The sequence below is a fragment of the Apaloderma vittatum genome, unplaced genomic scaffold, assembly GCF_000703405.1.
Source record: "Apaloderma vittatum isolate BGI_N311 unplaced genomic scaffold, ASM70340v1 scaffold33556, whole genome shotgun sequence".
In the NCBI taxonomy this organism is placed as follows: domain Eukaryota; kingdom Metazoa; phylum Chordata; class Aves; order Trogoniformes; family Trogonidae; genus Apaloderma; species Apaloderma vittatum.
This window is the reverse complement of record NW_009721765.1, coordinates 26027-52807: the sequence shown is the minus strand read 5'-3', so window position 1 is coordinate 52807 and position 26781 is coordinate 26027. Positions and strand designations below refer to the sequence as shown.

The window sequence follows — 26781 nt, the reverse complement described above, 5'->3', positions numbered from 1 at the left end:
AGTCAGTTTGATAACACAGTAACAAAATGTTGAACAGGAGAATGTTACGAGTAACAAAAACTAACATAAGAAACTTCACCATTCACATTCCATTTGTGGCTGTATATCCATACACTTACATATTTATAGTTTTGTGCCTATGTATTCAATATTAAACAGGTACGTTTTGAGTAAGTACCTTTTTTGGTCAAAACATACAAAAAGAAGACATTCTACCTCTTGTTCACAGAAAGCTGTAATAAGCACTATACATGTGACAAAAAATGGCCCAGCTTCTTAAGGAAAACCTTGGCTATACTGTATTAACTAGAAAAAATGCTTCACAAAATAATGGCAAACACCATGCAAGATAAATACCCCGAGGTCTCCTGTAATTTACTGGAAGTTGGCACAGCCTATCTATCTGGCACAGTGAAACTCACAGCCTTTAGTCCTCTTACAAACTCCAGAAATACACCATTATTATAGTTTTCAGAGATGCAACGACGGTTTCTTGGGTTTTGTTGTTTGTTGGTTTGGTTTTTTTCCCAAAGCAACAGGAGTTTTCCTACCTGATCTGCACTATGACTGACAGTATGGCAAGTATGGTGCAAAAACCTGAGCCAGCCCATCATCTTCCCACTGCAGCTGCCTATTTAGTTGATTTAACCGTGGCAGCAAGTCTTGAGGGTACGATACAGAGCTGTGTGCAGAAGGGAGCTCAGGGATTGGGAAAACTCTAAAATTATCTCCAAACTGCCCAAATTAAAATCTCTTAACATGAATTATTTTGCAATGTGACACTGTCATCTGTGGGACATATGTAAAATGGAAGAGAAGCTGTACGAATATACACAGTGACACAGACAAAGTACATAGTTATAGCATGATAATTCAGGCACTGCCATTTTACATTATGAAACAGTATTTAAGGTTAACACTTACATTATCCCCATGGCACCTCTCTGGGATCCCAGAGAAGGTGCTTAAGTGTGTCAGCACTGACAGTCAGTGCTTTTAGCATTTGAAGCTACCAAAAAGTCAGCCTCCACAAGAAATTCGTAATGGCACTAAGCATCTTTGGAAGAGATGCATTTAAAGTGAAGTTTCATTGGTGTGTGGTCTAGAGTTCTCTTCTTCCAGTAAAGCTATTCTTTGTTTGAGCATCCTTACTTGTGTTTCGTGTCTCTCCACCATGGCCATCATTTGTGATTCCAGTTTCTTCAGCTTGTTTTGATGCTTTTTCTTTGCTTTTTCATAAGCTGCTACCAAGTTGCTGTTAGAAATACAAGGCAATATGACGGCATTCAAAAAAGCTTGTTCATAGCAAGCGCTACGAAGATCCATCCCAAAACCCCACCTTCAGGCAACTCCAAAGTTTGGGTACTGATCATCTTCCTGAAATTTACTACTCCTTTAAAATGCATTAGATCCAAACCTTATTGATCCAAACTGAAGTTCTGAGGGTCAGGTACACAACTTTACCCATAAACTGATTTCTGAAAACTTTTTAAACATGGTTCAGTGTCAGCTAGAGGTTGCTGATGATGACCTTGCAGAGCACTGTTTGTGTGTCCGGATACCGCAACATTAAACATGTAATGATTTACAAAAAAAATTGCAAAGCCAGGATCTGCTTACAAAATCCAGCATTGATTTTGCATTTTCCATTAAAAATAATTGAGTTATATTCAGAGGACAGCACCTTGTGCTAATCTGTCAACTGCCAATTATCTTCTGTGCCTCCCCCTTGAGTCGGTAGGAAAGCGTGAGATGGCTGCTGCTCCCTGCAACAAGTGCTTTCAAGTATAATTTATTAATGAAAACTACACTGTGAGTGATGGGTGCCTCACAGGAAGGGCAGCTACAGTCCACCATATCCTCACTCTGTCCAAATGTAGCACCAGTAAAATCTGAGTAATTAATGTAAGTGTGATTATTGAAGCCAGTTTACTAATGAAGAGGCTGGAGCCAAAGAAAAGGAACAATTTAAAAGAAAGTAGCAGATTCATGAATCTGATTAAATGGGGTTTTTTGTTTTAATAATAATGCTTTTACTAAGATTAATCTGTTTCCTCCAGTCTCTTCTTATCTGTGTAGTTTTCAGTGTCCTACACAGGAGGTTTATATCTCCCTCATCTCTTAACTATAACCCTAAAGAGTCAATGCATATAAATGCAAGGATCCACACACTGGTAGGGGGAGGATTATAGTGCATTAGCAGAACATGGCAGACAAAACCCCCCAAAACGAAAAAGCAGTGGGGCATCTTTCTGCTGGTAGATCCTTTACCTGTTTGCCCTCTTAAGGTCATTAACGAATTCTGCAGACTGCTGATGTCTGATTTCGCTGCTCTTTGTGAGTCTCTCCAAAGCACTCACTAACTCTTGCACTCTAGCTTTCAGTTTCTTCTCCCTGGATCAGAAGAAAAGGAGGGAAAAAACTTTTTTTTTAAAACTGAAGTAATGCTTCGCATTGCACATGCATGAATGGTTGTCCTGTGCTGGGAGGCTGACAGGCTGAAAATACTGTCCGTACTACTATATGGAAAATACAGGAGGTAGTTCTAACAGTAAACTTTTCCACAGATTGGCTTTTATTACATTCACCATTTTAGAACACAAACTCAGAGATGCAGCAGACAAAAGAGAAAACAAACTTCTCAGGTGGGTCATGGTCTTGTGTGCATCAAATCACACTGAGAAATAACCACGGAGACACATAAATAAAAATTTAAGAATACCTGGCACATGCCACTTACTGTGTCTTAAATGAGCTAATGAAGAAAACAAGGAAGGCAAATCAAACATCATGGTAATCATACAGGAATTCTAATTAAGAGTAGCACACCAAGATTGCTATTAATTTGCTAAACAAATTTCATTTTTACTTAGAAGTGACTATAGAATCATAGAACAGTCTGAGTTGGAAGGGACCTTTACAGGTCATCTAGACCAACTCCCTTGCCATGGGCAGAGACACCTTCCACTAGATCAGGTTGCTCAGAGCCCCATCCAGCCTGGCCTTGAATGTGTTTCCAGGGGTGGGGCTTCTACCGCTTCTCTGGACAACCTGTTCCTGTGTTTCACCATCTTCAGAGAAATTCTATTGATTTCAGTTACTGCTTCAAATTTACTCGAGTAATTTATACTACAGTCTGTATCACAGTCGGTCACGGGTTTTTTAGGAGCCAGCAAGTTGAGTCCATGTGGCAGTGGTAAACAGAAAAAGTTGGTAAAGAGAGGGTGGAGTAGAGACAGAAAAGGGCAAGCACAAAAAATACAGAAGAGAAAACACAGGCATTTCCTTCTAAGAAGTACTCTTTTTCTTTCAAATATTTCACAACAGTGAGGTTTAAAATGTTGATAACATTACCAATACTTACTTGCCAATTATGAACCAAAAACTAGTTACATGAAGCACGCCAGAATGGAAGTAAGGTACCTTATAATATTTTTACATTACAAAGATCTCCATGAGGGAAAGAAAAAGCAAACAGCGCATTAAGTTCTGGGTAGCAGTAAGCGCTACAACTTGAGGTTTAAGCTGGCTTTCAAAAGCAGCAGGCGAGCACATGGCATATGAGGCAGGTGCTTCTTCCTTGGGAGCTGCCTGCTGCAGAGCACCCAGAGCCCCTCTCTGTGATCCACCTGACAGCCCAGACAGAAAAATAACAGATTTGGAAGTAAAAACGTGGACAAGAATAAAATGGGGCTGGGCTGAACTAGGACAAAACCAGATTTTGCAGTGTTGATCCTTACACTTGGGAACTTTGCATGTATGGAGACGTTCATCCATGCTTTGCTGCCCAGAATGGCTTTGAAGTGATTCGTCTTTCCCTCCTGTTTTTCCTGCGGTGCTGCTAAGCGACTAAACTGAGTTTCATCTCAATAACAACACTACCGCTAGCTCTCGCATAAACCCACAGAGCCCCATGGGAAGCGAATCTCCAAAAGTTCCCGAAAGCTTCCCCAGGCCTGCACAGAGATGCTCCCCAAAAACTGGCCCCCCAGCCTGCAGTTCCGAGGCTGGCCTGGCAACGGCAGCATTTTATAACCAGAGGCGAGGACAGCACATGTGGCACCTCTCACCGCACTCGGTTTCAGCAACAGAAGGGCTTTCACAACGTCAGCCGGGGAAATATTCCAAGTTAGCAGTTTATCCCAACACACTGCAGAGACTGGTTTACTGGCCAAATTGAAAAGGACATAAGAGAGGCCTTGTTGATGAAGAATCATCAGTATTCTTTATGTGTCCTTTCACTGAAGTAACATACTCGCAGTTTTCAAATTATAAATTTTTTTCCCTAGCAGTTAACAGGTCACTGCCACCCACTCCAAATATAAATTTTATTTTTTATATCCTATCTTAGCAGTCAGAAAGACTCAGCATAGTCTACAGTCAAAATCTGTGTTTTACAAAGTAAACAGAAACAAAAAAAAAAAAATCCAGTTTTTACCTGTGATAGAAGATAAACAGGAAAAAAATCAGGCCTGGCAGAGGCCAGACCCATAATCTAATATGTGTGTGGCACTACTGATAGGACAGGACAAAGTATGGTGAATGTGGTGCTTGTGTCCAAAGGACACGTCAGCCAGAGGCTCTGTGAAAGGCTCAGCAGCACCGTGCCCAGCACTTCGACCTAGCCTGAATGGCAAGCCCGATGGAATACACATTCACAGTATTTGGATGAGGAGAGAAAGCTAAAAATCACATGGGGTTGATCTAACATTACATGCAAGAAAAGGCGTAGCTGTGAAAACACTGCACACAGTCTCAGGGGAAAGAACCCTGTAGAGCCAGAGTTTACTGCAGCTGAAGTCTTTAACACACCTGCTGTAACAAAAGCTATGTGGAAAAGAAACACAGTGGAAAGATGTGGAGGAACTTGTCATGCATGGTAAAGTTTGGTTGCTACGGTGACTGTTACCTGATAAAACTACTACACCACCTTTTGTCTGGTTTTGCACTCACACTTTGCAACCAGTCACGTTCTGTCTGAACTCAGCTAAACATCAAGAGGTATTTCTTTACCTTCAGCCTGTAACATCCTCGTCTTGCTGCTTGCCAGGGATTCAGTGCCAGTGGAGTGGTGAGCACCCCGGGCCTCCACAGGCTAGTTAAACAACTCTCAGATGCTAGCTCTGAACCATCTAGCTAAACAGGTAACAGTGGCTAATCCTTCAAACCTACAGATGCCTCAAATTTATATTTATGCCAGTAAAACACAAGTATTCCCCAGGCTGACAAGATCTACACCGTTCTTTTTGTCTTTTCTTGATGTCTTTAAGTTGAAGAAAGCAGCACTAGCTAGTGCCTACTCCCACCTTGATCTCAGGGAAAGCAATAGGCGGTTTGATACATGTGATGAAATGTCCCACAATCTCAGAAAAACAATACATAGGCATCTACTGTTACACTTACTCTTCCCAATTTAAAACATGCCTATCTAAGTATCTTTACTTCCACAGAGGCATTTCACAAATAGTAACACCTGAGCAGACTACATATATAGTGGCAACAGTACAGGCACAGTAAATACCTTGTTTTCATCTGGGAAATGCAGATGCATATACACTCGGTTAATGACTATTACATGCAAAAAGCATGTAAAGTTTTCCACAGAGTGCTGCACCTTCTATTTACGTAGCAGATGAGAGATGTCAGAGTTGTACCTTACTGACTTGGCCAGCAAATGCTATATCCCTTCACAAAAATCCCATGCCTCGTAATGTTAACTCTCCCACTTATCTCTATTTTTATCAGTAATTATCTCAGTTTGGACAGAAAGAATTGTCCTTATTCGTGTCTCTGCAAAACTCATTGCTTAGTCGGGCAGTGAAGAGGAGTGATAATGAATCCTGAGGTGCTATTCATACACCTTTAGTGCATTCCACTCCACTTTCCTGATTGCTGTTACAAATCAGCAGGGTATGAAGAATCAGCCGCTACAGGCTTAATAAGACAGAATATTTTAAGACAATAGTCATAGTCATACACAGCATTTTTCAAGGATGTGCATGTGTCAAAGCTGTGAATCACGGATGGAACTGCCTTTGAGCCAACAACTATAAGAATTCCCTGCTGACAGTGATCACTGTATGGTTGTGGCACAGCCTGCTGATGCCAGACAGTCTGTTTCCGAGTCTGACGAGCAAATCACCACAGAATCTTACATGCTGAACTCACAGTGCTATCGTGCCCCAGGGCTGTAATACAGACCAGGACGCATCCCGAGAAAGCATTTCTGTGTGCATTTTGATTGAAAGAGGGAAGGAGAAGTAATTTCTGTGAGCCCCTAAGCCACAAGTCAATCGGATCGTAGAAGTCAGCACAGCTTTGGCTCCCACCAGTACCTCTTCCAACTGGCTACAGGAGCTATGGAAAACACAGCTGTGGCACCTCGTGCCCAGAGAGAAAAAAGAGTTCATGTTCCCAGAAGAGGGAACAAGCTGATGATCCGAGGGCATGGCTCGCTTCCGACAACCAGGCTCTCTGCTGCAGGGCACTCAAGAATTCAGCTGGGGAAATCCCCGACAGCTCCTTTTCCAAGGAAAAGCTCAGAATAAGTGTTTTCAGAGGCCTACAGCCTAATCCAACATCCACTAAAACTGCTATTTTCAGTGAAACGCCTCATATGCTGGTAACAAAGACTTTCGTTTTGTATTTTCGCAACCAAAACACTGTGGGGATCTGCTAAGCAGTTTTCAAGGGTTTTCTGTTTCAGAGTTACAGGACAGTTTGAATAGTAAGGCAAGCGGTCAGGGGTGGACAGGGCCTAACATTTGCTCTGGTTTCACAGCTACTGCTGCAGAGAGTGAGGATTCTGCCAGAGCGGTTAAGGAAACTATGTCACATCGGGAACATTTCTGCACTTTCTGTCAACTTGGCCTTCACACAATGACACCATGTTTGGCCCAGAATAATGTAAGCAAGGGCTTGGGCACCTTGTGTTTTCCCTCCTGTCTGCGCTTTTTCAGACATGTTCAGGTTTCATATGCCACAAGTCTTCCCAGGTGGATTTTCCTGCTCTTGCTCACTTCATTGAGAATTCCCCAGTGCTGCAAACAGGAAGCTGCTTTCCCCTGGCATGTAGAAAGCTGATTTTTCTGCCCCTGGCTTGGAGTGTACCCAGCTGACTCCCCTTCTTGTAAAGGCTCCTCTGCCCTAGGGTCCAGAGCACCCACAGCTCTTGCCAAATCAGGAGTAATGAGCTCTCTCCACATCGGGAGGTAAAGTTTCCCACGGAGGGTGTGTAAAAGGATGTGTAAAATGATGTTCCTAGGGATGGCAAGATGTTGGATCATGACTTCTGCTGCCAGTGCCTGCTACAAGTAGACCCCTTCAAGTTCTGGCTCCTCTGCTAAATTGGCACCATTAGCTCCAGCTCACCACTCGCCCCTGAGGTCCGCATAGGCAAAGCCCTGGCGCAGCAGCCTGGCAGTCAGACCAGGAGAAGAGAGGCTCTATGGGTAAGGACCCATGCAGTCTGGCCAGCCCCCAGGTACATGGAGTGTGGGGAGAAGGGTGAGGAGAAGCACCTCCTGAGTGGCTTCCAGTTTTGTATGGGAAGGCACACTTTTTCAATCCCACACTTTGCTCCTAGTCCCTTTCCCAACACCCTCCTGTTGTTTTAATCCTGGCATGCTCCCTCACTCCTCTCTGCCTTTTCAAGATCCAGCTGAGCAGGGTGACATAAGGTTGTTTTTTCTAGGCATTTGACTCCTCTTCTCTCAGGAGATAACAGCTGGACATTTAAAAGGAATGCAGATAAATTCTCTTTTCATCAGCAGTTTAAACTAACATCCTACTTCAGACTGGCAGAATCCCCAAGCCAATTCAAAATGCACGCCTGCCTCAGTGGACTGGGTTGTCCTGCAGAAGAAAACACCTAGAATGTTTTTAAGAGGCAACAAAATAACACTATGCAAATGCCAGGAGTCTTAAAACAATCCCCTTCAAATGCTAAGTCTTCCTATCTCACCTTCTGAGGCATCAGTGGGCTCACAAACACCCATGCTGCCTGCTACCCTTGCAAAAGTAGCCTTTTCTAACCACTGAGAAGAGAGAGCGCTTTCAAAAAAATGCTTTGCTGGTGCAAGATACTGCTGTTTTGTTTTCTTTTTGCTGACTGTCAGATGCTCAGAGCAGATCTCAAAAACCAGAGAGTAACACAGGCACGTATTACACCCCCGGCAGCAGGGAGACAGCCCAGGTGTGGTCCTGGAAACAGACTGGCAGCAAAAAGAGAGAACAGGCCAGGAGGGAGGCAGCAGCACGCACGCCTGCCTGCTCCACACACAGCTCCAATCTCCCACCCAGTTTTCCCAGCCCCGTCTGGAAGCTCTCCAGACTTGGAGCTATTTGGAGCTCCACTGTGACAATTACATTTGAGAGCACAGCAGTTCAGATAACCAAGCAGGGTAAGGAGAACTACTTATTCTATGTCAAAAATAGAGAGAAAGAAAATGTTTTTCTTTTGGTTATCTGTGATCCATGTAGAAAAGATAGCTACCCGAGGCGCTTCTGAGGAATCTGTCCCTTATACCACTATGAGTCATTTCTTCAGAGATGGTTTCTCTCAGTGAGGCTCTCTGTGGGGATTTCCAGAGACAGGCCATGCCTCCTGAACCCCTCAGGCAGCCAAGGGAAACCAGGCTAGGAGACTGCACAGTCACAGAAAAGACAGAGATCCCTGAAATTTGCTATGGCTGTGATCCATGCCAGCCTCTGGCTTTCAGGTGTTTCAGAGTTGCATATTTCCCCATTATCCATGGATGTGATAATGAGAGAACACAAATAAGCACACATAACTGACACAAAGCAGCCACTTGATGTACTGGAAAAGCTCATGAGTAGCTTCTGAATACTAATTCCTGCCTCTCCCCTGCACTTTTATCCTCTGTATGATCATCTTGTACTTTGGTCAAACAAAAAGTGAATGATCTCTAAGGTCCCTTCCAGCCTAGGCCACTCTGTAATTCTTTGATTCTGTGAAAACGTCCAAAATAGTTGGTCTGGCTATAAATAGTGCCTCTACTCAGAGTTAATAGAGAACTGCAAGAACTAACATTATAAGATCATCCTAGATGTTAAAGAATCTGTTTGCAGACATTCAGTGTTCAACTGCAAAGATTTCCAAACATACCTATGGCCCATTTAGCATTAAATATCCATGTACCCAAATGCTTAGCCTGAATGCAACTATTTTTTTTTTTCAATTTGAACAAGAAATTATACAACTATTTCATTAAGCAGCTTGTACTTTTTAGCTCCATTTAGGACAAGAGTTGGAGCTTTTCCTGCCACATTTGACACTACCACCTAGTTCTGGTTTAGGAAATACCCACCTGTCCTATGCTCTCAGGTGTAAGGCAAATCTGTATTTTTTCCTTCAGCAGCTCTGCTGGACTTCTATAGGAAGGACAGCAAATCTACAGGAAGGCTGGGGAAGGACTTTTTACTTTACAAGACTGTCCACTGATAGGACGAGGAGAAATGAATTTAAATTAAAGAAAAATAGATTTAGATTGGATCTTAGGAAAAATTTCTTCAGTAGGAGGGCAACAAGACTCTGGAATAAATCATCCAGAGAAGTTGTGGCTGGCCTCTCCCTGGAGGTGTTCAAGGCCAAGTTGGATGGAGCCTTGAGTAGCCTGATCTAGTTGAGAGGCGTCCCTGCCCATGACAGGGAGGTTGGATTAAACGATCTCTAAGGTCCCTTCCAGCCTAGGCCATTCTATGATTCTATGAACTCTTAAGGGCTATTTAAAATCTGAATCATTACAATATGACGTGTTTAAGACATTTTTCTTTTTATTCACGAGACTGAGCTTTACTGATGGTGAAGCCTGACTTTCAGAGATGCTCCCACCTACTGCTGGATCCTGCTATCATGAAAATAAGGGTGGTCTTTGAAAACATGCCAAGCAAAGATATCATCACATGAAGTTTGTGGAAGGTTAAATTAAGGAGGGTGGCTTGATTTACCCATGGCTGACACTGTGCCAGGAAATAGTCATTGCCATGCCTTGGCATAGCTTACTACTGAAATGGTGCTCTCTTCAGACAAGAAGTTTGGCACAAGACAGGGCTGTGGTCTTCAAGCACACGTAAGGACCTGAGACTGTGAAGAACATTATGTCAACAGACACAGGGAAGGTATTGCAACAGGATTAATCTTCTATGTTCTACTAGAAATTCCCACAGTTTCCAGTTCTAGAGTCAGGAGCATAGCTCTGTGCAAAACATACTTTTTGGTAAGAGAAGAACTGCTTGCCAGCTGCTGGTTACCAGCCTTTTCTATCTCCATGACGACTTCCCATTTACTGGCATCACTTACTAGGTTATCTCTCCGTTCAAAAGTCATCAGACATGGCAAATACATAGATTGTTTGTTGTGTTGCCAGACAGTGATCCTTTTGTGAGGGAGATAGTGAAACACGTCTAGACTGACACAATTCATGTAAACCTGCACAGCCGTCAGAGATCGTAATTTTGTGCAAACTAGTGACCCAGCTGAGGTCTAAACAGGCAGTCTAGCTAAAAAGTATTTTGCCCGCCATGGCCCTTACCTAGTATTGTCAGATCCTTCCTGCCCAAATATTTTATTTCTTATAAATGATTCTCTAAATACAAACACAAAATCCAGATCTGTGCAGATAGAAAAGCTATCAGGGACTGGAAATACAAGGAGACACTGCAGGAGGTTCTCAACAAACAAAGCATTGCTAGTAAGGCCTGGGAAGAGGGAGAAGTTTCAGCCTTGTTAGCTTGGCCTTTCTCCACAGAATGAAAGAAATTTACAGAAAAATCCCAAAAGATTAGTCATTTCACCACTATTATTGCCCTGCTGAAACAAGAGCATTTGCTATCTGGAATTCTTACCACGTCCTTCCTGCCATCCCTAATGCATTTATAACCTAGTGTGTACCTACTAAGTTCTAAACTCATACAAGTCATCTACAGCACTCCCTTCTCCTGCCACAGCAGAGAAGAACACATTAGCAAGAAAGATCTCATTTTAAGCTCTCCCTCAAACACTGTGTAATGTGCCTCATTTTGAGGTATTCAACCAGATCCTCCCTCATAAAACTGGCTTCTGGCATAATCTTTGAGGTGTCGGTGCCAGGCCATGAGGCTGCTGGGAATACTTTATTCTTGGGAGGCCAAAAACGTATTTTTGGCCAACAAGCTCGTTAATGGATGTGTCAAACTTGAAAAAAAACTCAAGGGACTTCATGTCCATTAAAACATTCCACCAAGAAAGGAGAGAAAGCAAAATAAAATTGCTAAAGACTCCAGCAGAAAGTATTTATGCTTGGCTGGAGCAGGCTATGTCTCTAAATTAGCTTGAAATACCAGAAATTTGGTAACCTAGATGTAGCTTTTATAACATGGAACTTGCTGATAGTTTACATTTCTACTAGTTAGCACAATGGTCATGGAAAAGAGAAGTGATTTCTGCATGAAGCCTGTAAGATGGGGTTTAATATTGTACAGTGCTACAGGAAACTCTGAGTCCTAATAAAGCAAATACGAAAAAGTAAATTAAGAACTGCTTCTGCTTTGAATTTCTGTTGATAGGCACCACCAATGACAACAACTCAGGGAGCTCCACAACATGCTACTGGATTCCAGATTTACGAGAAAATCCACATCTGCAGAGAAAAGACAGGCTACCTCTGTGGATGAGACTGTTCTGCTGCAAAGCCATTTGCACGCTGTGTAAAAATAAATGTTTCCAAACCACACCAAAATCCCAACTGTAACTGTATCCTACTGTTTTATTTGGGTTTTGCTCTATTTCAATTCACTGAGAAGAACCTGACGGTTTTGCAGCAAGAGAGGGACAGAATGGGAAAGCAGTAGAGGGGGAAGCTACCAGTGCTTTTCTTTCTTTGAAGACAGGATAGAGAGCAGGCAGCAGGCAGAGTTGTTGATTAATACCACGTTCTGTGACAAACAGAGAGACTCAAAACCAAATGGATTTTTCCTCTATCCTTGCAGCTGCTGTCCCCTTCCCCATTGTCTACTGCGTTGACGGGTCCAATTGCTGGATGTGTGCACTCACCGCAACCAGCGCTGAAATACTCCTGAACACTGGCCTTTACCCTGAGATCAGAGATTCAGCGTGAGATATTCTCTTGTTTCACATCTCCCTCCTGCCCCCCCCCCCAGCAAACATAGTTACTGGGCAATATATTTTTTATTTTGAATTCTGGTCCTACTTCTTTGCTGGGTAAGAAGGGTGCTACGGGGAGCCTCCAGGATCTCTCCTGGTTCGCATACAGTGCCAGCACTTGTTTTCCCAGACAAGTGTGAGAGTCATTCAGGGATTGGCACATGCTAAGTGCAAAGGGTTAAATCCACTTTGTCCCTAAAGATACCACAGTCAGTTCAGAACATTCTGCATTGTCCTAGTATCTGCAGAGAGGAAAATGCACTTTGATTATTTTTAAAACTCTCCTGTGGATCCACGATTGTATAAATTTCATTGTGATATCTGTGGCTTCATTCAGCCAGGATAGCACTTAGGAACTCCTGGTATTTTTTAGCATAGCTCTGACTAAATAGGTTGCAGCAAGCTTTGTCCATGTGCTAGACAGCCCTTCCATGAGCTTTCAGAGAGAAGACTTCAGAATAAGGAGACTGAGCATTCAGACTGATTTGGCTGGCATGCTGATTAGGGAGAAAAATACCCTGTCCACACAGCTCACGGGAACTGTACTTGAGCCTCAGTGGCAATCACATTTAGGATAGTCGTATTTCCATTACACAGAGAGTCTTCACTCCAGAATTTATGTACAGTTTAATCCGATTATTTTTCTTCCCTGTTTCTGCCTGACAAACTGTACTCTGCTAGGCCCCTGGCTGGAAATCCATGCTAATCAACTTAAGGCCTAGTAGATAAAGCAGAATTTTTTTCTCTGTGTTGTCAGCAAAACACACACTCCAGCCTCTGCTAACTAAGGTCACTGTCATCTTCTCAAAATCCAGGAGCTAATAATACAAAGAGGAAGAAGCTGCAGCTTGAGTGAAGACGGAAAATGCCAGTGGAGCTGCTTGCACCAGGACTGGGGTGTGGGCCGTATGGAGGAGGCCAGCGGCTCCGTGCAATGTTCATGCAAATGACTTTGTTGATGGTTTTTATCCACCCACACACGAATGACAGTTTTGATTATTTTAACCACAGAATTTTGTTTCCTGCATCAAGAAAACTAAATACTCAGCAGCTGCCAGACTATTAAGCAAATGATATGAGATGTATTGACACAGTGGTTATGATCTCACATTTTTACATAATGCCTTTCAGGCTTAAGTGTCCCTAGGCACCACAGGTTGCACCTATGAAAACAGCACTTCAGGAATGAAACACCACAGCTGCCTGAGAGGACGTTCCACCATTAAAGAGGGTGCAAACACCACAAAAACAAAATACACTCCCCTCCCAGCCAAAATTCTTAGCAGCATTTTGGACAGCTTCTAAATATGTTAACCAGACTAAGTATCGGAGAGCTATGTCTTAGAAAAGGTGGAAGAAATACTGGAACAACTATTGAAACAGTAAGTATCTTTGTCATGAAGCTTATCACATAGCTGGTGCAGCAAAAACTGCTGCACAAACAAGTATCTAGTTAATGTATAACTGTACTGAAAGCTTTGGCTTAAAACCTGGCTGTTGATAAAAGCATTTTGTCAAGACATCAATTTTCTCTCTCGTTGGAAAGCTAATGCTTCACACAACAATGTCATTCATAATTGAACTCTGGCTCTACTTATGTACTCAGGAGGCAAATGCAGCATCTGAGTCATCAAAATCACTGCAATTCCCACTCCCATGACTCCTACCCAAGCTCTAATCCGCGACCAACCTTCTTAACCAAAGATCACACTTCAAATCCTGTCCTCATAAAGGTTTTCTGCATGCCCTCAAGCAAGTCATGCCACTGCTTTGTGTCTCATACCGTTGCATGACATCACTAACATTTTGAGGCTTTCTTAGGGATACAGTTATTCAGAATTTTAGAGAAGCTTAAGGAGAACGGAGCTGAGCACCATGAGAAGCAAAAGAGAGGTTAAAGTTAGAAGAATGTCAATCCTTTTCCTCCTCACAGGAAAAATCTGTGATTGCTCTTAAAATCAGTTGAGGATAAGAGTGAAGGCTTACAACCAAACCTCACCCTGGACTTAAAAAAAGTCATGTTTCTGGTGAAGGAAGCTGCTTACCGCCTGAGTGCATTTGTCAGCTCAGCAGTCAGTTCACTCTCGTTGTACGGTCTCAGCTCAGCTAGTGTTAATGGTGTTGCGGTGCCATCGCTGCATTCCTGAGAAATGAGGAAAGGACATCTAATTTGAAGTTATTTACCATCTTAATGGGAAAACTCTGAAAACCTCTTTATTCACAGCTACTTTAAAAATGGAGGTGAAATAAACATAACAATGTCACAGTAATATGGCAGCGTATCAACATACCAAGAAACTAACTAATGGATTAACACTTCACACATCGTTGTAAATGCTAAACCATCACAGTTAACTGATTTGCACAATTTTGCTGTAGTGTACCTAATTGGTGGGGCACTATACTTCTTTCAACACCACACTTGAAACAAAGAAGCACTGGATCAAACAATTCAGATGACGCTTTGCCAGGAACAAATAAGAAGGACACGGTTGTACACTAGCTTTGGATTTTGTTTTTTAAACATCACCAAGGTTTTCGAGGGACACAGTACTAAAATAACAGCATTAAAGTTTTTCTAGTTATCACTGTTTCTTTATACAAATTGCTATTGTAAAAGCAGAAATCTGTTTACTTTGCATTACACTGAGCGGGGAAATGTCTTCATTCTCAAATCATTACAAACTGTCTGACTTGGAAAAAGAGACTGTCATTATAATGCTCTAACTGCTTCCTAGAAATGAATTTCATTTTTTTTTGTATTTTGTGTTTGGTGTAAGGGAGGATGGCATCTTGTTTAGACTCTTCCCCACTGTTTACAGTGAATGGCAACAGGCAAGACACAAAATCTTCAACCACGGTAGCTAGTTACATTTGGCAAGAATGGCTTTGTTGTACTCCTCCCCAAAATGAATCGTATTTCAGCTTAGGCTTAACAATAATTCTGCAAAGTCCTCATAAATCACAGCATGGAAAAACCACCTAACAACTGGATAAGACAGAAGAAGACATATATATAGACAAAAGAGAAGAACAATTAACATGCTAAAGACTGCTGTAGAGTGGGGAGGGTTATAATAAATTGTTTTGAATTGTTTTTGATTTTGGAAACTTGTTTGAACCCCTGACCTTTCCCAATTTGTCTTTGCTTCCGCTGCTGGTTGAGCTGAGAGACCTCATTCTCTGCTCTTTTTGCTCTTCCACTTCAGACTTCAAGTGCTCAATATGGACGAGGTAGGCTTGCTCCTGTGCCTCTCGAGTGCTCAGTTTCAATTCCAAGGCCTTCTTCTCCTTCTCTAGCAGGTAAAGCTGAGCCTTGAGCTCTGCCATCTCCTCCTGTTGAAGAAATATTATCAACATGCTGCTTCATGGGACTATATACCTGAAGGAAGACAAGGTTAAACAAGGTTCGCCCACTCCTACTGCTTAATTGTTCTTTCCATGGAGAACACTACTGGCATCCAGAATGCTTTTTATAATCACATAGTGTATTTGTCAAAAGACCAGTATATCTTGAGTCTAAGTGAGTATGACGAGCTGTGTCATCCCTTAATCAGCCTCAGAAATAAACTCAGAGGCAATAGAGCAGCTAATGTGAAGCTGAAACTACAGAGATCTAGGAGGGCTGCCACAGCTGCTGAAATTTCTTTACTTCTGCCTTGTCCTTCAGAGACCTTTGCCTGAAGGAGTGTCTGAATTTCTTGTTGAACAGCTCCCTAAATGCCAGATTTCAAGTTCTTTTTAATACATAAGAACTAAGAGCTGGTTTATCTCACTGCAGTGTAATAGGTGTGAGGGACTAGGACAGCAACAACAGATCATATATTTCTGCCTTTAACACCTACCTCTGTGGTAGAATGAGTTAGTCAAAAAGGGCAACTGAGTACAGCATTACGGGATTTCTGTTTTTAAATTCCTTCCTCTAAGTAGCCAGAATCCCAACTATACATGGCTGGAGGTTAATGAAATTGCACCCACTTATATTCTTCCATAAATAGGATCCACAGGAGACAGACACTGGTACTTCATAAAAGAAGCTCAATTCTAAGAGCTAGTTCCTGTGTGTCATTCCTCTGCCAACACGAGTATTTATGAAAGGGCTCTTAACTATTTTAACAGAACAACTGCTACATGGGGACAGACCTCCGCTTTAACATCTGCTCTGACAGTGGCTGGGCAGAAGTGTAAGAACAAGGCAAGAGTGCAGTGATCCTTCTCTCCCACGAAAAGCAGCTGACGGGTATCTTGAACCACAAGGCTCTTTGTGTTTAACAATACTTCAGAAAAGTTTCTTCTACAAAACGTCTAGTTATTTTTTGAAACCTGGAAAACCCAGCACCCACAAAACATTTAAAGAGACAGTCCTAAAACATAATTTACATTTTGTGTTTAAAAAAACACAGGTTAAGAAACAGAAGACTGCCAAAACAAAATAACCCCAACCCAGAATCATGTTGACCTTGCTGGTCACCTGATGAGTGAATACTGAGTTCATATAGCCATTTTCTGCATCACAGTTCAGTTCTACACTGTTCACTGTGTAAGTATCTTCAGAAGATGAAAGTTTCCTGTTGTGTGGCTAGCCTAGGAGAAAATCACTGATTTTTTTTTTTAAAAAAAGTCATAAAAATATTAGATGTATCTTACTTTATCCTTCAAAAGGAATGCTCTTTGTATCACATCCATTATTAACAAGGATTATACAAACACAAAACTTTGAACATATTTATACTGGCTTTTTCTCTAGAAGGGAATCTTATATTCCTATGAAAAATATGCTGTCTGGATTAAGTTTAAGTAGTGCATACAGGTGTAGCACAGTTACAAACAGCATATAGTAATCGTAGGTAATCATTGGCTTATTCAGAATCATCAACCATGCAGAAATAAAGTCCATATCCTGAAAACCCCTCAGGCTTGGAAAGGTGCGTATGAACTTTCAAAGAATTCATTTATTCAACTGCTTGTTTGTGAACTGAAGGTTTTAAGAACAATCAGTTTCACTCAGTGTAGTTCACACAAATTTAGTTGTTACAAGAAGTTATCACTAATTTCCTTTGTCAAAAGTAAAAATGTAAATAGTACTGATAAATAATGATGGGGAGATTTAGTTATAGGAGTTGAACTGGATTGTCTGGTATTTAGCACCTTAAGCCTCTATTTCTAAAGCTATTAATCTACTTAGCCTGGTAGTGAAGGCTGAGAAGTAATTTGAGCAGAGTATTTTGGCACTTATAAGAGTAGAAGATACTCTTGATGGAGGGCTATCTACGTGGGAGGGTCATGACAGGCTGGAAGCTGAAGCTAGGTAAATTCAGCCTAGAAATAAGGGATATTTATTTGCTAAAAGGAAAAGATAACTCTAACCACTGCAACAATGAATCTGTGGAACTGATTTTTCCCATCACTTAGAAGTTTTAACTTAAAGACTGGATATTTGTTTGCACTACATGTCCCAACTCAAAACAAATTTGAGGATCAATGGTTAACCCTTGGTTTATGAAGACAGCAAGCTTAGATTGTCACATATGAATGCACAAGTCTGCATCCTCTCCCAGAAGACATATCATGAACTCCAAAAGCCCGCCCCACACATTAGTCTTCTCACGTCAGGACAATGTGACTTTGAAGCAGAAAAGGCAAGGCAAAGCAGGGGAAAAGTGGAAGAACTGCCAACCACTCTTACAGAGACTTGCAGGGAGGGAAAAGGAAGGAATGCAAAGGCTGAAGTTAAAAAATAAAACTACAGTTGAGGATTCTGGTACAGATACACACATTCTCTGAGGAAGGGTGGCAACAGTAACGCTTCATGTGGGAAAATTTAAGTTGCTCAGGCTTACTTACAGCTTATTAGTCTTTAAGTATGCAGTGATTTTTTCCATCAAAATATGTTTTCTAAAGATAGCATCTAAGTTTCATTTCAATGTCAACATCACTTTTGTGTATTTAATATCCTGGGTTTTTCTAATTACAGGATGCTGGTGAAACACTTTGCAGTTTAACATATCTGCTTCTTCAGAGTGCAGGCCTAAAGCACAAGTGGCATTTACAAAATGAAACCCTGAAGGAGGAGGTTGTGAACAGTCACTCTTCCAGGAAGCTCATTGCAGAAAACACATACAATCCATGCAAATTCACAAGCTTCAGGCATCAAATCTAGCAGTCATTTTTGGACTAATCAAATGAATATAACGTAATTTTTTGTACATGCAGTCACATTGGAATTCTGAATTTGGGTGAAAACTTCCATGAAAATTAAGCACTCCTGACTCCACCACAGCACCCTCAAAAATAAAATTTGTGTTAGATGTGGTTGTGTCAGAAGAATAAACCAGAAAGACTCTTATGCAGCAAAAAGTTCTGAAGGTCAAGTAAGGGACTCTCCAGGAGGATCACAGTTCACAATGTCAAATACAGTAGCCTTCAGAAGTAAAACAAGTATCAGAGCAGATAAATGTCATGCTCTCGTTAACTGTATTTTACCACATACTTCTATAAGAGCATGAAATGCTGTAACAAAGGTGGACAACAGGATTCTTAACATTTTACACAGAGACTATAGTCTCAAAGCAGATCATAAGCAATATTATCACCACCTGTACACAAGAGAAAAATTATCAGTGTAGAAAGCTGAGACTTCTTATCTAGATTAAGTCCTTTGAAATGCAGAAAAGCTGTAAATCAAGAATTATTTACACCCACCAGAAGCAATCTCCTTGCTAACTGGGGCATGACAACAACTGACCTCAAAGCGAGACCAGTGAGTGATGACAAACCACAGATGGGAATATATTTGGAAACATGGTTAATTATTGCTTGAAGCAAAGAATTGGATTTTACAGAAGTACTGGCGGACCACTATGTCTTACCCTCTGGATCAGCAAAAAAAACCAAACAGGGCAACAGAGAAACCATCCCCAAATCATCTTTATATGCATCATTTTCATCAATAATGAAAAACTAATATTGTACAGGCATTTTGAGAACATTATCAGCGTAACATAGATGCAAGAAGCAGCACGACTGATCAGTTTTTACGGGAATTCCTAAATAAAAGGTGCCGAAAGATGCAGCAGAGATTCCAACATGGATACAAACTTCAGGAAAACAGCAGCAGGTCATAAGACCTAGCAATGTAGGAAATCCTTGAGCAGCCCCACCAGGCTGTATCATCCTTGCTAAGAATGCAGAAGGGAGGAAACAAATTAAGAGCTGTTATGTGATAAAGTCCTCTGCAGCACAAATAAGTCTATTTGCTTCAAGTCAAATAAATTGTAAGGAAATTTAAGTTCTCCAGTTGCCTCAGAAGGTGGCAGATCCATATGCAATTCTGTATGAGGTACATGTCTCAAATAATGGATACCAACAATAACACTCTGAAAGTCGAGACGTCCAAGAACCCTGCCCTTAGGTTCAGCTATATTACACCTTGCTGAAGATACGAGCAAGGTGTAATGCAGACCTGAGCAATAACCACAGATGCTAATAACATAGCACATTCTCTCGGGACCAAAGTATGCAGAGTGTAGCTGTGTCTTTTGCGATGTTTTATGTGACAGGCAGGAGTTGTCAGTTTCTGTACCAAGAAAACACTTAACAACAAATCCATTCCAGGTTTCTACAAGCTTGAGTTTTCACCATATACTTTTCAGAAACTAGGGATTTCCTGCAGTTGTGAATTCCAGCAAAGTAAAATAAATTGTAATGAGTGACAGTACCATCAGTTTCTCTGTACCAGAAAGGACTGAAGGTCACGTTAGCCACCTATGTAAAATGTGTGTCTATTCTATCACGTACTGCACATAAACCAACCAAGAAGAAAAGTTTCTTCTTCTTGGAACAATTCCTGCAATAAAACCCCAATGTGCTAAGTCCATCCAAAAGTTATGAGTGGATATCACATGTCAAAAAACTCAGAAGATCACTCAGTGAACTAAGGATTATCAGCACTCAAAACTGTGCCAGAAATCATGATATGCAACTATTGGTATTCCTGCCAGGTCAGGGAATGCAAGGGCACTACTCACAAGGAATAGGTATGCAGTCTGCCTTTACCAATCAATCTAAAGACAGAGGTAAAATGCGTGTACAAGAGATTTAGTTAAGATCTGTATGCAAAAGAGGAGAAGAAAGTGCAATACCTGAAATATACACCTAATTCTCTACAAATGTCTTCCAGTACATCTTGCATGCTTTAATTATTGGAAATACATTGTTGTTGTCCACGATACGACTTAAAACCATCTAATTGGTAGCAGGCAATCTTTTTTCCGAACTGCAGATTGCAGAATTTTATTGTTATCGTGGAAAGGGAGCATGACTATGAACAGAACTATCACTACTAAGATATCGGTTAGCCAGCAGTAGCACGTCTGAACGAAAATCTATAGCTTTAGGAGCTTATGAAAATATTAGGATTTGCTGTACCACATGACACCACCATCTGACATGTTTGCCATTAGTTGACTGAAATAGGACTTGCTACCATGCAGAAACTAAACTTATTTAAAACAAACCAGACCCAGACTATTTCTAAATGCGGACATGTGCCTGTATTACCTTTAATGTATTCCTGTGTTTTGGTTCACCTCTCTCAAAGTCAACTCAGAAGCCAGACTTAAAACGACAGAAGCTCTATACCCGGTCAACAAAAGCCAATTTTGCTAGATCATGTCTAGAACTGGATATATAAATCATGCTTGAGGGACCAGAGCTCTCTCCGAACACCTCTGTTACTGCAAGTCACTACAGCCCAGACTCTTTGCTCAGGCTCTGAACTGGGCTAGGGATTGCAACACAGGGCCTAGAACAGCTTTGGACTTGTCACCAACTGCTGGAGAGCATCAGGGATGATCACTTCTGACAGACCATTCCTCCTCCCATGGCAATATTAAGAGTAGGTGAATTTGATCTGCTTCCGTTCACAAATATTCAAAATGCACATTTTCAAGCCGGTAAGTAAAATAATGAACTGTCTCTTGGGAAGTGCTGTATCATGCTTTTGGTCACCCTCAAGCAACTCTTAAAGAGAGCATCTGGATTGTCAAGGAGAGCATTCCAAGTTTAGAGCCACGGATGAAGTCCTCGTCTAATTCAAAACACACGCAGCTCATCACTATTAATGCACTGCCTTCTGTCACTTCCTGACTACTGGATTTTTAGCCTTGATTATTTGTTTCCATAAAGTTACCCTTTATTACCCACAGATCACTATCAAAGCCTCCCATGTGTGTGTCCCAGCATGTTTTGTAGCACAGTGGCACTGTCAGCAGTGCAGGTAGCCTGCTGGATATAAATAAAATACCTTCATTGCCATAAGTTCCTGCATCAAGACTGCATTTTCCAGGTCTAGCCTCTGGCTGTCTCCACGAGGTTTAACATCATAACTAAGGGGATCAATGTGGATGCTTTCCAGCTCCAGCATTGTCAGTTTCACTGCTGCCCTGTCATTTTTCAACTGCTGGATGTAATCCTTGAGTCGCTGCTCATCCTCCTTCGTAAATTCCGTATCACAACTGCTTGCAGTTGAGCTGGTAGTACTGGAAAGAGAAAGAACAGTATTTAAAAAAACTGGAACATTATCTATATTTTTACATAAAATACTCTCTCAATACTTCATCAACACATCCGAGTCTTACTTAAAAGTTCACAGAAAGGACACATGTAGCATGGACTGGACATTGCAGTGTTCAGAAGATGCGGAGGAGTGTGACAAATTCAGAAAAGAAATTAATTCTCTAAGCTGCATTAGAACATTTAAGCATGTGACAACTTCTCTGCAAAGCCAGATATTTAGTGACATGTAATTGAAGTATTTTTTCTAGAATGGTGTCTTCTGAAACAAGTCTTTTTTTTAATTAAAAAAAAACGAAAACAGCAGCTACTTGAGATTTCTTGGCAATATGCTAGCAGGGCAAGATTCTCCCTTCTGCCTGGACACTAAGTCTTCATCGTCTGCTAAGAAAAATGAATCCTAGAACTCATTTATTTATCCTGATGGCAATACCAGTTACCGTCTCACATACTTTAATGGATACTTGTTGGAATCAAAGTGAGTAAAATTCCACTGGCAGACGTCAGGATGTACCACTTTCAATTCATGGTAAGGTATGCTGTCATTCCTTCAGGGCTAGAGACCCTGAAGTTAACAGAATTTTAAATAAAAAGTTATCATCAGACTTGGCGTAAACTCTCTCCTCTAAAGGCATCAAACAACTGACCGCCCATTAGTCTGTTTACACAGAGATGTTTACACAGGGATGGTAGAAAGGGAGAACTAATGTCTTAAAGACACTGAGGTGTCTCAGTGCTGGCTATACACCAACACACATGCCAGTGCTGCAGGGGTCTGAGACTGATACAGTCATAGCATTCCAGGGCTGAATATAGTTGCAATAACACTAAAAGGAAAATAAAGTGTGTTGTTTCTATAACCTCACTCAAAGCTGCCTGCTGTCTCCTGAGGTCCTGTAATCAGCTGCCGGGTGAGGGATAAGTCATCCATTAACTGTGCCTGTCTGGAATGCTAGATGATCTCAGTTATCAGCAGGGGAATAAATCACTTTCTGTATCAAATTGCACTGCTGTTCAACATTTTTGTAGGAAGAAAGAAAGCCCCACCCGCTACGTGCTGTGAGAGTCAGGATCATGTCCTAAAATACATTATGCATGTGAAAAAGTGGAAGCCTATCAAGATAGGCTTGATTTTTCTCTCTTTTTTTTTGCTTCTACTTCATCTAGAGTTACATTGATTTTTAAGTGCCTCAAATAATTGCCAATCTTCCCACAAACTCCAAGCACAGCCTTGGAGTAGATGAAAAATTGGCAGGTCTACAAAGATTTCTCAAAATCCTTCCCTCTCATGAAATATTGCATTATGGTTCTTTACTACAGTTCTCTGTTAATTTCCCATTATTCCTTCAATTTATTAGGGATAATAGCTGTCATATTTACCACAAGCGTTAACTGGTCTTTGCTTTTGTTTTCATCCATTTCCATTCGCAGTGAAGCTAAAAATACTCAGTACCTACACTATATAAAACCCCTTTCAGACTGAAATAAATTTTTCTTCATACTTAGCTCTTCATTAGAGAATCTTGAAACAATAAATCTTGATTTATGGAGTCTGACGATACCTCTCCGAAGCAGACACTGATATAAAGTTCATGGAGATAGACTATACGAGAAATACTTTATTTTGTACTGAAGTCATACTGCAAGTTTCCTCTGCACCCAAAGACAGCAGCTGCACAGCTTTTCTGGATTAAATGTGAAACAGCTGTTGTTGGAGGAAGGACAGCTTTTAAAGGCTAAGGCTTCAAATCCTGGGACACAAAGACCTCATCTCAGTTTTCACTTGCAAAGGAAAGAAAACCTAGATCTCCTGCTGGGAATGAAACCTAAGCAAAAATGACAAAAGTCTATTGTTACGTTGTGCTGGACCTTGTACTCATGGCATATAAAAAGATTTTGGCCCGTACAGATCCACGGCTATGCACGTATATTTCAGAGGATGGAAGTCCAAACTGAGGAAGGCAGTCTAGGTCGTTCCCAGTGTTACTCAGGCCACTTTTACTTCAATCCTGTCTGCCTGCCTGTCTGCAGCAGAGTTGGCTGCTTTGGTGAACTACCAGCAAGCCCTTTTCCTTCTCCTTTTCTTTTTCTCTTTCCCCTCTACTCTCCTTTCCCCTTTCTGTTTTTTTTTAAGAAGGTGAGAGGAGCTTAATGAAGAACTTGTCTCAGCCGGCACACAGAAAGGGTCAAGACCCATCCCTCTCCCCACACGTCTAGCAGCAAGACCCCATCCAGAAGACTGGAACCAGCACAGTTTTCAGAAAGCCAGGGTAAAAAGCCCACTTTGGACTGTTGCAAAAATGAGGCTGCGTGATGGAAACTATGCTGCAGTGTTTCTGACCTCCCACAACACAGCTCTGCCAGGGTGTGTTCCCCAACGGCCCCACCATACAGCTCTCCGCAGCCGTAACACTAGCCCATTGCTGCTCTATTTAAGGGTCCACAGCTGGTGAGCATATGATCCTGAATTTCATATATCGCTCTCCCTTCTAACAGCAATTAGGTCAAAGGAAAACGAACCAACAGAACGCATATGTAGTATAATGCATCCATCCAAAAACCCCACGTCAGACTGTTGCAAAAGCTGTGCAGTTTCTTGTTTCTCAAGCGTGTAGGTAAGGATCGAGAAAGGCTCACAATTTCATCACACCTGGAGGGAACATAGCATCAATCTGCTCCTTCTCATTGCTGTTGTACACAGAACAAGCAAAGAGAGATGTTCTTCCCACTTGCTTCATCCCTTAAGTCTCTTACAATGATGTCATGCCTGGGTGATGTCAAATTAATTTTCATATACAGCCTGTGGAAAACATGCAGGTTGTTGTAGAGCAATGTGTAGTTTTATTTGATGGCATGCATGTGTGCATTCACATGCAAATGCATCTGTGTAAGATGCAAGCGATGGATATAAATGAGGCTTTCTGACAGTGCCTCTGTGTGAGTACTTTCTGAACACTAAAAAATTTTGTGCATAAATCCCTGTATAAGCTCTGGTCCATCTGTTAAAAATGAAGTCAAGAAATAATTCTGCAATTAACCAATAGTGGAGATAATACAGAAGTTTATAGAACTAGAGTAACACTGTTAGAACTGAATCCACAAAACTTGCTTGAATGTCTCAATGCTACTTTAGAGAATGCATTTGATACACAGTGTACGTGGGCCAACCATCTTTTACTTCAATGCTGGGGCTTGAGATCTGAAACAGCACAATGCTGAAAGATAGTAACTTCCTGACAAACTGAAAAATAATACAATCAGCCCAAAGACAAACACCAGTGTATTTGGCTAAAATCAGAACCTTTGGTGAAACTACCCTGCTTCCTTCTGAGACTAGTTTGGTCCAGCAATAAAGTGTTAAGTTATTAACATTAAGACATCTGTTTGGGTATTTCCGAATAATTTATTTGCACACTTCAGCCACAAGGATCTTGCCTGTCTGCCACTCATGTGAAATCTGAGGTGATTCTGATGAGAGAGATAGTCCTACGTTTGGCTCAGTTCAGGTATTTTGTGACACTGCATAATACTGAAAATAATTTCCTTTGCATATACGTGACCAGATATTTTCCTCCATAAATCCAGATGTAAGGTTGGGCTTACCAGCACTGTAGGAAATAAAATCCACCATTTTTAGTCAGTGTTACAACTGCCCTTCTGTTTCCTTCTTTTTAAGGTGCAATCAGTCAGACTGTTGCCAATATATGTTCTATAGTTAGCTTCTGTCCATTAAAGTAACTATGACTTCCAACACTGCAGACCTATTTCTATTTTCAAAAAATGAATCGGCAACATTATCGTGCTGCTGCCAGCCAAATGAGTTGAGATGATTGCTATTATTTTTATTCACTTCACCAGTAACAACCTGTGTGATGGTCTTTCATTGCATTTCATTTCTTTTCATTTCAGCTGCTCCCTTTCACAGTCTTTAACCACTTGTCACTAGTGGCTCACCAAGCATTTATTCTCAGTAATGCATTCAGTGATTTGACATTCAGAATCTCATTTGAAATGCCAAAGCTAAAGATGGGTCAACAATTCCATTATAAGCCCCTATTCTACAGGATTTTGAACAGCAGAGAGAATTACTCATTTGTCGTAAGTCGCAGCAAAGGAGGGTTTCCACCATCCCACTACCTCTTCACTCAGTTGGTTTCAAAGGTAGCAATACATGGCTGCATCTAAAAGCCTGCAACGCTAAAACATCTAAGGCAAATGATCAGTCTTGCCAATTCAGAGTATGTTTGAACCACTTAACATAAAAATGTTTCCATTTCAGTGCAGTGCTCCCCAAATGGTGGTACACACAGCACTCACTAGTGATGTGGGCTTGTTCTACTCCCTAGTTTTACAGACTGCCAAGTTCTTTAAGACAAATAAAAAAACATTAAGCCTGCAGAAACAGTTAGGAATCCTCAGTTTGCTTTCCTAACTGCTTGGATTGCTATGGTAATGGAAAAGGAAAGAAATTGAAACCATGAACATCAAAGAATGACGGAGGGCTGGAGGTCTGTGGCAATGGGATATCTGTCTAGAGCAGCAGGGAGCCAAGTAACACGGGAGCATGCATGAATGGGCTGAGAGAGCTGGCATCATAGGCAGGAAAACTCCAAAAAGCAGGAGTAGCGTGCTGGGGAGAAACAAAAAGGATATAGAACGATAGAATTTAAGACAAAATCTCGAATTTTTAACATAAGAGATAGAAAATTCACTGATAGAAACATAGACACATGTATGACTTTTGAACCAACATAGATTTTCGACCCGTGGGGCTGGCACAGTGTCACATGCCTGTAGCCTGAAGAGGAGATGCCTCTATTTTGAGACAAGGTCCACAGGAAAGAGAAACGTGAAAACACCTCTACCACATGTCACTTGAACACAATAGAAGGAGAGAAGATTTGTATTTCAGGGAGAAGCTTAAGCTTCTGAAGCATTTTCACTGATGCGTATGTCTAGACAAAGACAAATTACAGTGGGCGTGGGGGAAGGGGAGAGGCACGACAATGTGTAACTGATGATCAGACCAAGATGCCCATATGACA

The 26781-nt window shown here is 41.4% G+C and overlaps 1 protein-coding gene across 1 annotated transcript in view; it reads right to left on the bottom strand.

Annotated features, from left to right (window-relative positions):
* Nucleotides 1-1074: 1074 nt before the first annotated feature.
* MCC (mutated in colorectal cancers) overlaps nucleotides 1075-26781 on the bottom strand; it is a gene marked incomplete at its 5' end in the record, with an annotated part of 50340 nt that continues 24633 nt past the window's right edge. The window contains 5 exons of the mRNA XM_009871526.1: nucleotides 1075-1255; nucleotides 2272-2394; nucleotides 14209-14306; nucleotides 15293-15499; nucleotides 21468-21702. Coding sequence (XP_009869828.1) covers nucleotides 1075-1255; nucleotides 2272-2394; nucleotides 14209-14306; nucleotides 15293-15499; nucleotides 21468-21702 — 844 coding nt within the window. The remainder of the gene's footprint in view (nucleotides 1256-2271; nucleotides 2395-14208; nucleotides 14307-15292; nucleotides 15500-21467; nucleotides 21703-26781) is intronic.